This window comes from Rutilus rutilus (assembly GCF_951802725.1).
Source record: "Rutilus rutilus genome assembly, chromosome: 12".
NCBI lineage: Eukaryota > Metazoa > Chordata > Actinopteri > Cypriniformes > Leuciscidae > Rutilus > Rutilus rutilus.
In genome coordinates this window covers 23,670,904-23,684,948 of record NC_140217.1, presented here as the reverse complement: position 1 = coordinate 23,684,948, position 14,045 = coordinate 23,670,904, and the positions used below count along the sequence as shown (strand labels likewise).

At 37.4% G+C, this 14,045-nt stretch overlaps 1 protein-coding gene across 2 annotated transcripts in view; it reads right to left on the bottom strand.

Moving 5' to 3' along the window:
* ryk (receptor like tyrosine kinase) overlaps positions 1–14,045 on the bottom strand; it is a 67,994-nt gene that overhangs the window by 25,921 nt on the left and 28,028 nt on the right. Inside the window, exons 2-9 of one of the 2 annotated variants that reach the window (XM_084425377.1) lie at positions 11,104–11,225; positions 10,628–10,727; positions 8,198–8,329; positions 7,322–7,387; positions 7,089–7,230; positions 6,126–6,226; positions 4,505–4,588; positions 2,551–2,676 (exon numbers count right to left, since the gene is read on the bottom strand). In XM_084425377.1, the coding sequence (XP_084281503.1) occupies positions 2,551–2,676; positions 4,505–4,588; positions 6,126–6,226; positions 7,089–7,230; positions 7,322–7,387; positions 8,198–8,329; positions 10,628–10,727; positions 11,104–11,225 (873 nt within the window). The remainder of the gene's footprint in view (positions 1–2,550; positions 2,677–4,504; positions 4,589–6,125; positions 6,227–7,088; positions 7,231–7,321; positions 7,388–8,197; positions 8,330–10,627; positions 10,728–11,103; positions 11,226–14,045) is intronic. The other variant, XM_084425378.1, reaches the window with a different exon arrangement.

The following is a 14,045-nucleotide window of genomic DNA, read 5'->3' as shown; positions in this document are numbered from 1 at the left end:
TTGGCTCAGACAAGTTTTGATTAGCTTAACTCCCTTAACTCTCAGAGTCCTGCTAGCAAGACGCTTGATGCTCATATTTTAATGCCTTTTTTTCTATCAGATATTTTAGAAATCATCATAAATTAGGTATCATTCAAAAGCTTACAAGCTCAAAATTCATCCTGTGAAAACGGTTTTGAAATTGGCCACTGCTTTACCATGGAAATGGTACTTACAACTAACTTTTTAGTAGGCTCCTCCCCCTAGTGGGCAGTGTCATGTTTTATATTTCGAAATCTATTAACTATTTTATAATCAATACCTTTTCTAGTCTTAAAAAAAATGCATATTGTCTGACAAAAATCTCATAGGAACTTAAATGTTTTGTGATGTCAAGTTCAAAATTGGAACACAACTTAGCTAGACATATATCTTTGATTTAATAGCAATTTTAGAGTATAATAATTTTGTAAAATATCTATTTTGTATAAAATAAAAATGTTTAGTACAGCACATTTGCTTTACAGTAATCTTAAACTTCTATAACTTTTTTACACTTTCATTTTTAAGTGCAATAATCAGCTGAGAGTCTTCTTTAAAAGTAACCAACCGTAGGTCTGTATTCCAAAGCATTCATGAATTACAACCATTTAAGTTTGGATTGTAATTATTATTTTTTTTAGCATAGACGTGAAAATGCACCGTTTCATTTCTTGATCACTCCAGAATTTCTATACTTTAAGTAACAAAGGTAATTAAACATTTCTATAGTGAATTCAGTGAAGTGAATATAGTAAAGTACAAAACAATGTGTTCCATGGATGGTGAGTTTCTTTGCTGCAATGCAGAACTTACAAAAATTGCATCTAACTTTCCAAAAAAAAAAAAAAAAAAAGTGTACGTTGCATTATACATTATGCAACTGGCTGGGTTTCCGTTACAGCTTTCAGTCTCTTTAAGTAGGAGGGAGAAGAACTGAGCATGGTCATTATAGGGGGATTTCTTGGTAGGAAGATGCATTTAATGCTTGCTTAAGTTTTGCCAAGAAACTAAGCACTGAATGTCCAAAGACGTCAAGTTTTAGAGACGTGTTTTGTGGTAAATTTTAAACGCATGAATGTTTTCTATCAATCAGTATACCCAGCTCACAGAACAGAGTCAATGATCACAACAAGAGATTGTACTATATACTTGCAGCTCTAAGGAAATGTATTTATTATCTCCTCTAGTGATTACGATCCCATTTTAGTAAAATACACATTACTGCACAATAAATATGTTTAAAAATGTGTGTATTTTGCTGTAGAACCACACCCTGAAATAAAAAACAAAATAAAAATAAAACTAATGATGTTATTAGGTGTTCATAATCTGTTGTAGATTGTGACAAAAACAATAACTAATAACACGCAATTCAAAATATTGAATGTTATTATTTTTTGTTTTGTTTTGACTTTGTTTGGTACCATTTGAAAACATCAAACTTTGTTAATTTTGCCTATTGTTCATATTATTGTTACTGCCACATGCTGTGTTTTTATTATTGTGATATGAATATGACAACAACAGTTATCACTTTCATTTCGGTCAGTGTCTCATTTAAAGGTATTGTATGGCTTCACAAGACGTTTTATGGTGCTTATTTTGTCATTTTAGAGCTTGAAAGTCCTCATTCCTCATCCACCTTCATGTGGAAAACGGCAGGATTATTCTTCAAAAATTAATTTTGTGAGTTCCTCAGAAAAAAAGGGATTTCAATTTGGGAAACGAGGGTAAAGGGTGACAAATTTTCATTTTGGGGTAGAAGAAGCCACACGCTTGCAATGCTTTGGCCAAGCATTCATTTTTTGAGCAAAAGAACGAATTGAATTGAAATTTGTGCTTAGGTCGTTCAAATAAAAGTATTGAACTGGTCATTAAAAACACACAAAGCAAATGGCCCTTTAAAAAGGATTAATTTCACTTTTCTCCCAAACGTCCCATAAAATCGGTTTAATCAGATTAACTCTGTTCCTTTGCCAAGCCAGCACTTAAAACACAACACAATAACCCCCTATAAATAATAAATCAGCTTCATCAAGCTTGTAGCCACACATACATGATTTACTGATGGGAGAAGAATGCAATAGAGAGGAAATTTTGCAAGAATGCAAGTTAAATAAGGCATGTTCTTGACATACAGTTTTGTCTATGTTTTATAGCTTATGAGACTAATGACATTTGTGTCAACATCTTCTGTGCAGGCCCGAGCTGCGCTGGCAAAAGGCCCAGCAGAAAGCTTTTCTGTTTGGGCTCCAATTTAGTGCTTGAGTGCAGATTTCCCGCTGGAACAGAGCTCTTGTGTGATCCAACAAAATTATTTTGCAGGGGGAAGTGTGTCTAACCTCAGACTGAGTGGCCTAATGACGTGTTTGTTTGCCATGATGCAATTTCAGTTGAACAAGGTGTTCAACATTTCGATGGCAAAGAGAAGGACAGAGTTCTAAGAACTGAGTCTTTCCAAAGGACACTATTAACTTGCTGTGGTTTCCATGTGCGTACTTGGGGCAGAATGACCTGTGGGATTATTACCTTCATGTAAGACGTCTCGAAGTGTGACTCTCTCTCTGGAGATGGCGATGTCTTTGACCTTTGCCTTAGCCTCCAAAAGAGTTACACTTCTCAAGTCATTCTTCTCTATCCGCAGCGAGGGATAACCTGAAATCACACACACACATGCAGCATTACAATAAGTGTTAACAATTCACATTAGAACTAATTAAAAGCCTGTCTAATGACAGACAAATCAAAACAGAGGCTTGCAGTATTATTTGAACAACTGGAAGTATTTAAACACTTCATCAAAGGAGTAAAACCGCAGCTTTGCCAAAGGCAAACACTGCAGTGTCACTCTTGCACAACATGTTTCGGTGTGTAACTGATTTTATCTCACAGTTATGTCAATTGTATTAAATGTTTAGAGAAAACTGAGTGTTTTATTCTGTTATTTAGCTGCAGCGTACTTTAAAATACACAAGCAGCTCCAACAGACAATGTCAAAATGTACTGTGAGCACAAATACCAGTATATAATGCAATTTCCATGTTTATAATCAATACTTCATTTTGCCTTGTTGTAAACATTATTACAATGATTATATAAATACAGTTGATTATGAATACAGAACAAAAAGCAAATACATTCACTTTTCACAAATACAACTAGCCAGTGTTCCCCGAGTCATTTAGACTGAGGGTGTTTCTCAATCAGCTCCCTAGCTCCTGAGCTTGTGAATCAGTATGTTGTGTTCAAGAATTCGGGCACTGGTAAGGACAGTTAAGGACTCTGGCTCACTACACATTGAGACACTAATGACAATTTCCGGCTACGTGACAACATCCTCATTGTACAATATCACTACTGGTATTTATGACCAACAGCAGAACTGATATCTTTCTGACATTACTTGTAATGTTATTTAAAGTACATTATGATAAATACGTTGCTTGTTACATATACATGCAACATTTCAGCTGTAAATAAAATATAAATGTTAGCTAGATTATGTTCATTACCTGTCTAGCGATGCATGTTTATGCTGAAATATAATAAAATAATGGTTGTATTTTTAAAAACATCTATTGCTTGTCATTATGTGTAGTGAGTTGGCTCATATGAAGTTTCCGTGCTTCAGAACTTGCATTAAGGGAACATAGAGAGCATCGATCCCTGATTTTCACGGCGCATTGTGGGACTTTTTAGGAAGCATTCAGCAATTGAGACAGCCCTTAAAATGGCAGACTCCCTGATCAGTACCCTGACTACTGACCTAGGGAGCTGATTGAGACGCACCCTAAATTTCTCCACTCATACTAAATCTGCACGATGCTGCCCCCAAGTGGTTATTGGGTAATTGATCTTACTTTTTGGATTCAAATTAGACAAATCTACCTTTTTATGCAAGTGACTTAAAAAAAAGTTATGACCAATCTTGAAGAATTTTTTTTTTTTTTTTGATGACTAGTCTAAGCAGTTTATGCAACAGGCCACAAGCTGTGATGAAAACTTTAAGCTATTTAAAAAAATAAATAAAAAATGTTTCGATTAGTCTTGCCTAAAATTCTGGTTTTAATATAAAATATATCTAAACAAACAAACAAATAAATGCCAAATCATTTCATTAAGGAATTCAACATTGACTTTTAAAATCGGTCAATACTGATTTTCAGCAATTCATTCAAACATTTTTTGTAATTTAAATAAATATGTATTTCCTATTTAAAATAAATAAATAAATAAATAAATAAACCCGTTTAAGTAATAATTGACTATGGCACTATGATTCTGATTCTAATCATGCAAATGAGGTGTCTCTGCACCAGTGTAATACTGTATGAACCAATCAACAAGCTTAGTGACAACCAATAAGAACAAAACAATGGTGATGGGGAAGAAGAAACCAGGTTAAAGTTTGAAGGTTAGTGAACATGATTTAGTTATGATTCCCTGTTGCTCTCTCTACCTGCTACACAGCAACAGAACTTACTTTTGGTTTCGTGTGAGGGGGCACCAGGGTGAGGGAAGGAGGCGCCTGCAAGCTGGAGCATGGGTGCAGAGCCAGTTTGAGCATCTGATAGAGGAAGGAAGGGGTGGAGGGAGGACAGAGGACAGAGTGAGAGAAAAAAAATAAAAGAAAGATGGAGAAAGGTATATGAAGGATGGATATTCATAGCAGGTAGATGGTGCCTGAGCTATTTCACACACAAGAACAAGAGTGAGACATGAAAACACATGGTATAAGCATGAAATAGTGCACCAAGCATGTAAGACCACTAGGAGGCGCTACGCACAATAAGTGTTAATAGCCTGTCGAATGAAGCAGATATGCCACAATCAACTATCCACTGATTTATAAATGAGGGAGAGTATTCTCTATTCTGTACTACACTAACCAAAACATTCATTTGGACACTTAAATGTCTGAATGTCATTTCATTCGAAAAACATCAATTCAAGTGGCATTAACTAAATATTTTAAAGTAAATATAACAAACATAACTTTGTACGGTTTAAATGATCAAACAATAGATATATTGGGGGCTTAAAAGCAATTCATATTCAGTAAATTGTAGTGTTATGTATTTAACTGCAGTTCACACTGAATTGAACTGAAGTTGTAACTGTAACTGAATTTGTTTCCTAATTAAAGAATTTTGCAACAAGCTTGACTTGATATATTGTTCTTTGTTATAAATAAAAACGGTCTTGAACAACTTAGTTTGATATTTACTTTAATTACTTGATATTTACTCTAATTCAATGACATTCTGACATTTATATTGTTACTTAAGTGCCCAAACTCTGAATATAAGACGCATGGGATCACCTGGCAAACCTCCCCTAATGGGAAGTTTAAGGGAGGTCATCAACCCGCTCTTCTCGGCCCTGCCCAAAAAGCTCTAATTTTAGCCCAATCTGGTCATTTAAGGGAAAGGAGAAACTCACCTACTATGAAAACAGTTACTATATTTTAAGAGCGGACACTTCCTGTTGATTTGGTCTTATTTGCATCCTAATTTGGAAAGGGGGTGGAGGTGACTCTCCAAATGTGTTAACCCTAAACCCTAAACAAATGACAGTGAAGAATTGAGTAAATACTAGGTGACTGACATATGACTTTAGTACTTTTGTGAGGGGATTTTACAAAGTCGCACACACACACGCAACAACCACTTATACAACTTTGATCGCACAAAAACAATCAACGCTGGAGTCACTGCTCTAATAAACGTAAGGACAAAAGTGCGGAGGGGTAGATGGGAATGCGTACGCCTATTTATTCCAACCTTCTGATTCCAGTTTAGCTAACTTGATCATTCGTTTCCAATTTTCTAGTTTATAAAGGAATGCACATTTGGTGTGAACAGGACGAGACAAGATGCATTCAGAGGTGTGAAATTTAGAACAATTTAACATGCTGGTCTGTAATCCGTAGGGAGCAAAGCATCCTGGTGCTGTTGGAGCTGCTCTTATGGGGAGAGACGGGTTTTCTGACATTTGAAATCATGGAAGGGCAGTGCAGATGGTTACGGCAGATGGCTGAGATGTTTGAGAGAGTCGCTTATCTGAGGTCAGGGGTAAGGGGCATGGTGTGGTCGTAGTCTTACTGGTGACAGGTGTAGCGTTGTTGGGGGTGTCTGCCCTCAGGTACTGGGTGGTCTGGGTGGAGGGCTGAGAGAGACCCTGAGAGCTCCCACTGTCACTAACGCTAAAAGAAAGATATAGAGAAAAAATGTATTACTTTAGAAATTGAAAAGCACAGGCTAAAGGTATTTTGACTTATATTTGCACTTATTGTAATAACCTAAATTTCTCTAACTGAAACAGACCAGTCTTTCAGTTTTAAATGGTTTCACAGCCTCTTTTATGATGAAATCATCTGTTTTCTCAAAGTGTGTTGGGTTTTACCTGGCCCAGTGCATTTAAAAACTAAGTGCTGTGTAATTGTCCTAATTAAAGCCATTAGACTCCAGCTCCAAAGGTTAAACACTGAGGCCCCTGGAGAAAGACCTTAAATGCTACAGGTTTAACCTGCCTCCTCAAACTCATTGAACCTAATCATGATCTAATGTCACGACTCATCATCATTGGTTTCTTCTGGTCTACTATTTGAGCTGTGAAGCAAAAAAGAACCCTATGCCAGTAAAAACACATCCTGGTTCTGATGTTATGTTTCAGAAGATAAATGGAGCTCTGTGCCGCTTCTTGTGAATAGCAGTAGATAAAATCTAATCTATCACCCTTATATAATCCTGAAAAAGACAACTCTTTGTACTGATGCCTAATTCAATTTCAGAAAAATGCAATTAAACTACTCGGTGCTCTTGTATGAAATTAGTAGGAGATAAGATTTTGTTTCTCCTGTCTCCTTCAGACAGACCCACATTTTTTCTAATTAGGGAAGAACAGACAAACAGATAGAAAATGAAATCATGAGAGCAAATGACCAGAACCTCTATAAAAACCAAATTTGCCATAAACTATAGTTAACACATATACATAAACATATAGTTTTGGTGGTCTGAACTAACCAAATAAGCAAACACAAAAATGCATGCATGCACACACACCTGTCATCCATTTCCACTCTCTTCATGCTGTGGAGGTGTAACACAGCGAGGATGATGGCTACTAGGAAGATGACGATGCAGCACACACACACGCTGATGTAAAAAACTCGTGTGGATGTGGTGGGAGCATTTGGACTGCTTGCTAAGCACAAAAAAAAGAGCAGAGAGGTTACAAGAGCACAGTGAAGATGGTCTTCAGTTAAAATGCCAAATAATGAATCACAAATACTCACGATCTATTCTCTGTATGGTTGTGTTTGGGAATGGCAGAGTTTTAGGGGGCTCTGGCTGCTCAATTCCTGTAAAGTAAAAGCAGTGAAGGGGAAGGATCAGCAAAGAGCCATGTTAATACCAGTTCACCGTTTTATATATGCACAAATTTGTTTGTGACAAATCTAATTACTGAATATTCTTTTCTTTTTTTACATTTTTTTTTTTTTTTTGTATCAGGCAAAAAGATACTATGATACAATAATTAATGTTTATTCTGATATCAAAGTAGTGGTCTGTAATGGCCTTTTTCTACATTTTAAATTTAAATTGAGAAAAATATTTTCCTTTAAGCTAAATATTATTTTGGGTGGAAATATGACCTTGACATCATGTTGATGGGTCTCGTGAGACGAATCCAAACACATGAACTGGTTGAAATTGGATTCATTTATGTTTGGTTTGTAAATTGTTGCCAGGGCAATAAAATCGATCTCCTTTCACACAAAGTGTAAGACAAACAATATCTTCCCAAGCGTTACATACACGCTGACCCAGTTATTCCACAAGGGAGAGGAAATTGGGGCATACACAAACTCTTTCTTTTCCGCAGCTAATTTGGCTCATGTGCTTCAAATAAGCAGGGAATAAATTCACTGGCTATTTCTACTGGGAAAGCATATGACAGAGAGCTTGTGTTATTATCAACTTTGTGTGTCAAGTTTCACATTGCCAGAGACAACGATCTGCCAAATACACAAAACTCACAGAATACTTGTAGCAGAAAATACAGTGAAAAATAATAATAATAATAATAATACACAAACACATTTTTAGAAGTTTCTTCCTCAGTTTCTTTTGAGGGAATAATAAAGTAAACGTGTATGAAAAGATCTTACTTCGGTAACACATTTTCCTGCGTTTGAAGTTGAGCACTGTGAAGTTGTTGGCTGGTGTAGTCAGGTTGAGCTGCACCGTTATCACAGCCTCTCCATCAGCCTTTCCAGAGCAGAAAAGGTCCACCCTGAACACTACACAGAGAGAGACACACAGAAAGTTCTTACTGGAGACCCAAATTTGATTATATTAAATATGCAAGCTGTAAACAATGAATGCAGGGCCTCATTTTGAACTTTTTGAAAGAGTAAGGCCTGCTCTTCCTTTGTGTTGGCACAATACTGTACGCCCAATTCCCACTAAACTACGTGAGAAGACATTTAAAAGACCTGCTCACACCAACACAATGTTCGGCACAAAAATTTGGTCCGATTTTCGCATTCAATTTGTCTGTCTAGTCCAGTGGTTCTCAAAGTGTGGGGGGCGCACAGGTAATGCAGGTGGAGCACGGGAGATCAGCAGAAAAATAACAGAAAACAGCCGTTGCAACGGCGTTCAAGTGTGTGAATAGTGTTTGGTGCTCTCCCTTTACAAAGCGACACCGAACGCCTATTCCAATCTTTCTTCTTCAGTCCATTGACATTTTGCACCGTCTGAACAAGCCCGACAAAGAGTTTCTCACCATCACAAGCTTGTGAGTGTGCCGCCCGTTGTCGTGTTCCGGCGAGAAGATGTATAAGAAGCTGAGCTCGTGAGATGCCGTCAAAAGAGTTCACTGCAGCCACTGATTATATATTGCTCATACAAAGCATCACTGAAATAATTACATTTTTTGTTTATTAAAATTAAAAGTTATGTTCTGATCTATCACTCTCTCTTACTGTTATATTTTTTCAATGTTTCAATGGCATTACCAAATTAAACTCTTGTAGTATTTCATAACAGGTTTTTCAACCCAATATTTATTTTATTTATTTTTTATATCAAATTTTTATAATTTTTTGTTTCATCATTTGGTAGTCAGAGGTGGAGTGGGCTTTGGGTGGGGCAGCAGGTTTTGTAAAGGTTTAAAGGGGGTGCATGAACAGGCTGCATGAAAATGCAAAATAACTTGATTGTTGGTGTAGAAGAGTCTGTTTTCAACTGCCACATAGTCATAGTCTTAAGGTCCTTTCACACTGGACGCGATTTTGACGCACGAATAATTCGCGCAATGGTTTTATTTTTTGATCAGCTGTTTGTGTAATGAGTGCTTCCACACTGAACGCGAATGTGCTGCGGCGAAAAAAACGACTTATTTTTTCGCTTCAATGTCGATTTTTTTTTACTTTTGCGGCAACAGAAAAGGCTTCAGCCAATCACATACTACAAGGACAACGATTTGAAAGACAATGTGTGGCGTAGCATTGCCAACCAACTTGGTTATCACGACTGTGAGTATGTTGTGTGATAGTTTTAGTCGTTGTACAGTCCTGTGCTGTGTAGGCTAGCAGGCTAAACTACATTTGGGATAGAAAGCTAACACTATTATCGTCACAGATAGAGATAGAGACCGTGTTTACTTTGAACATGTAACAAAATGTAGTGAGACTATTTAGGGCTGCTTTTAGTATACTATACATTCTTTGTGTGATATCTACAGTTTCTAGTCGAATGATTTTAACTTGTTACTTCGTGTGTTGCATGTAATGTGTATTGACATTACAAAACGCACTGTGTTTAGTTGAAGACGCAAAAAAACTGGAAAAATCTCAGGGACACCTGTGTGAGGAAAAGGAGACGAAAAGGAAACTAAAAATGGACATTAGCATACTCCCCTTCAGACTCTGTTCTTTAAGATTGGGTGCATCCAAAACCTTCTTTTCTGTCTTTTAAAGAAAATGAAAAGCTCGTCTTCACTGGATGATGATGATGAAGTGTCCATGTTTTCTCAGCTGTCGGCGTGAAAGTTTTGGAATGTTGAAGCTCTGAACATCGCGGCTGATGTGAATGGTTTTGACGTGAACTATGCGCACGCGAACTATTCGCTTTTTCGTTACGTGTCCGGTGTGAAAGGGCCTTTATGTAACTGCAGCATCTATAGACATGTTACCAAAAGTGTGAATCTTATAGGCTGGCCAGCTTTATTTGCAGTGTGATGGAAAAGACATTAAAACAAAAACTTCAGTTGCATTGGCGATGCCGCGAATGTTTACTTCTGTCTAAACAGATGCATTGACACCTGTTTATTCAAATTAAAATTAAGGCCTTATTGTAATTAATAGTATTTAAAACCTAATAAAACAAAGCTGTGGGTTCTTAAGTTTTGACATATGACCTTTTCATCAGTAAACGTCAGTCAAGAACTACCAATAGTTAACAGGTCATTTTTATGTGAGGATCATTAAACATATCTAAAAGTAGAGCCACTCTTTAGTTGTGAAAAATAAAATGTTCTTAGATATCAACAGCCTATTTTCCCTTCAATATACAACAGGATATGTTTGGTTTACCTGAACGAGTGCGTGGGACCTCCCCCTGAGCAGAGATATTGCTCTGAGGTTGATCCATGGCTGAAGTGTTTTCTACTTGAAACCCCAACCTGTAATCCACCTGTGCAGGAGACAGGGAAAATAATTAAGATATTAGTATAAATCATTCACAAAGCATGTAATAAAGATAAAAATGACAGATTTTTATCTGAATTGTCAGCAGCCATTACTTCAGTGTCACACTAAGCTGATTTGTTGCTCAATAAACCTTTTTAATCATTATCACAGATGAAAACAGTTGTGCTTCTTTTCTTTTCTTTTTTTAATTGTTTGATAAATAGAAAGTTCAGAAGAAGAACATTTATTTGAAATAGAAATCTTTTGATACAATATAAAAGTCTTTACTGTCACTTTTGATTAATTTAATGCATCCTTAAAAATTACCAGGCCCAAACTTTTAAATGGTAGTGTGCATATGATATATGAACAGTGCCAACCTTGCTGCTGGAGTGCCATGTGAAATGTAGGCTGTTGGTGTCACTGGGCACAGGCAGGATGAAGGAAAGAGCATAATGGTTTACCACATCATCCCTCACATAGTACAACTCAGCATCAAGACCTGCAGAGAGAAATAGAGAGCGAGAGATGATAAAACTGATCAGGACTGGCAGAAATTAAACCGTTAAAATCATTTCACATTCACACAACCACCCTGCCTCAAGAGAGGATTAAAATATAGTTTCATACTGCCAGACCCTGCTCTCAAATGAACTCTGCATTTCACCATCAAAACATAATATGTGCTCATTTAGGCTTAATGTATTCCACAGCGCCTGCAAGTATATGGTGCAGGAGGAATCCATGGCAACAATATATAAAATATATTTTTTTAGTGCGGTGACCAACCACTGTCTGACATAGTTCCACTTCCTTACAGTAAAAAGCAAGATCTGGATCCATTATATCATAGAGTGCAGGTATGACAGCCTCTGAAATATGATTACAATTTCCAATCAGGAGGATATGAGTTATAACAGGCTCAAGCATTCATGCTGAGAATCTGGAATGCTTCCCATTAAGCTGATGGGATCTATAAAACTACCAAGGCTACCGCCCAAGTTTTAACCACAGTTAATTTCTCTCTCTCTAGCCTGTCCATTTAGAACTACATAGAACGGTTTTCATCCAAGTTTATACCAAGAACAATATAACAGCCACCCCCTCCACCATACAGTGAAGGGAAAACAGTATGTTTATGTTTAAGGACTTCACCCCTCTCTATCGTCAAAGCAAAACATCTCTACTCTCCCCTGTCTGGCCTCCATTTTCTAACGACGCTGTAATCTAAACACTGCTTCCTTCCCGGCTACATTCCTGGGAGAGACTCGACCTGAAAAGCATTTCTACCAGACAGCCCGGCACACCTGCGATCCCAGTTATACTGCATCCAGCCCTCAATTAACAACTGGACCGGAGAGAGGCAATGATGATGAACATGAAAACGAGGTCTAAAGTGGAGGTTGATTCCCAGCACACGAATGAGACACAGGGATGTGTGAAGTTGATTGACAGCTGGAATGGCCTGCCATGCCTTGGAGCAAACCTTATCATGACTGAAAGGCCCCGCTGCGGCTGACTGGAGCCTATCTGTCTGTCATGGGGTCTGCTCAAACATAAGGGGGATGGGAGTACACAAACCCTTTCTAGAACATATCTATGAAACAATAGTAGATGTTTGGATGTTTTGCTCAAATTTTTGATGTGTTAGCTGTAACCAAAACAACAAAATCAATATACACTATTGTTCAAAAGTTTGTGGCCTGTAAGATTTTTTGTTCTGTTTTTGAAAGAAGACTCTTGTGCAATTATTTGATAAATACAAAGTATACCGACTTCCGTGTGCGCAAGTGAAAGTTTTTTGCACGCTAATATCGCAGCCTTATGTCTGCTTTAACGCATCCTCTGTGGCGGCCATTAAACCGTGTTGTGAAATAAAGGGTGTTTTGATCTTGTGAAATAAGACATTTTTGTATATTTTACAGTACCAATATTTTTTATTGCCCATTCAAGTTTTATATGGCACCATATAAATATACTGCCCTAACGAAATCCAAAATTTGGTAACTTTTTACTGTACCAATTCTTTTTTATGAACCATTCAATTTTGCATATAGGACAATGCACACTGAGCTACCCATTGCGCCATCAACCCATTTTGGCGTAGTTTCTCGGGCCACCACAGAGTTAAATTTGTTAAAGCGGACATAAGGCCTTGAAATATGATGTACTGCCCTAACAAAAGCCAAATTGAGAGCACTTTTTACTATATCAGTCTCTTTATGGACCCTTGAACTTGGCAAATAGGAGAATGCACACAGCCATATTGCGCCATCAGCCCATTTCATGTCGTGGTTTCTCGGCCGTGATATTAGAGTATACTGCCCTAACGAAAGGCAAATTTTGAGCAAATAGATGTGAATCCACACTCTCGTTTACTTCATAGTAAAATTGCAGTGACGCACAAAGGAAATAGGTTGTAGACAGTATACATAAACCAGAAATTATAACGCATGAGTACGCAAAAAAATCCCGTGCACAAGTGAGAAAAGTTTCTTGTGCGCGAGCAATAGTTTCTCGTGAGCACTCAATAGTATCTAGTTAAATATTTCACAAAAAATAAAAAATAAAAATAAAAATCACAGTGATGTCAAAGCTGAATTTTCAGCAGCCAGTACTCTACACATTCAGCACCAGCTGGCAGCATTACAGAATAGCACGAGTTACCAGACAGCAGGCCAACAGTGATATGAGGTTGCCCACCTATGGAGGAAAAAACAGTGTGTGGCCCCCAAAACAGACACACTCAAGATGCAGGAGTCCTCAAAGTTCAGACAGACTCTGACATAATCCTCTGAGCACAGAGGAAAAGAAAATCAGCCAGCTGTGAGAGACTACTGAGGCGTGAGTTATACTAGACACATACCCACAGACTTGAGACTAATTAACGTTCCCATGTCTTGCACCATGTGACCTGTCTGGTCCTACTTTTGTCCACTAACGGCATATGGTCTGGTGCTTGAATCGCCAACTTAGACAGGAAGAGGCCATCTGACTGATGTAAAGCAATCAACCACAAGTTGCCGTCTAATCTGAAATAGATTATGCAACAGCAATTCAGAATACAAAATCAAATAATAATTAATAAAAATCTAGCAAATAGAATGCATATCATGCATATGAAATACAAAAAATACAAACAAAATATATTTATAAAAAAAACTGTTTGTAAATAATGCTGTGTGCCCTTACTTTCAAGAAGTAGTTGCATAAAGTTGCATACATTTTCATATGCAATGTGCATCAAGTGGTCAGTGAACAGACTGTGGTCTGTCTGTACCATCTGAGGCTGAGACTATACAGCAGGAACAGTTAAGAATTG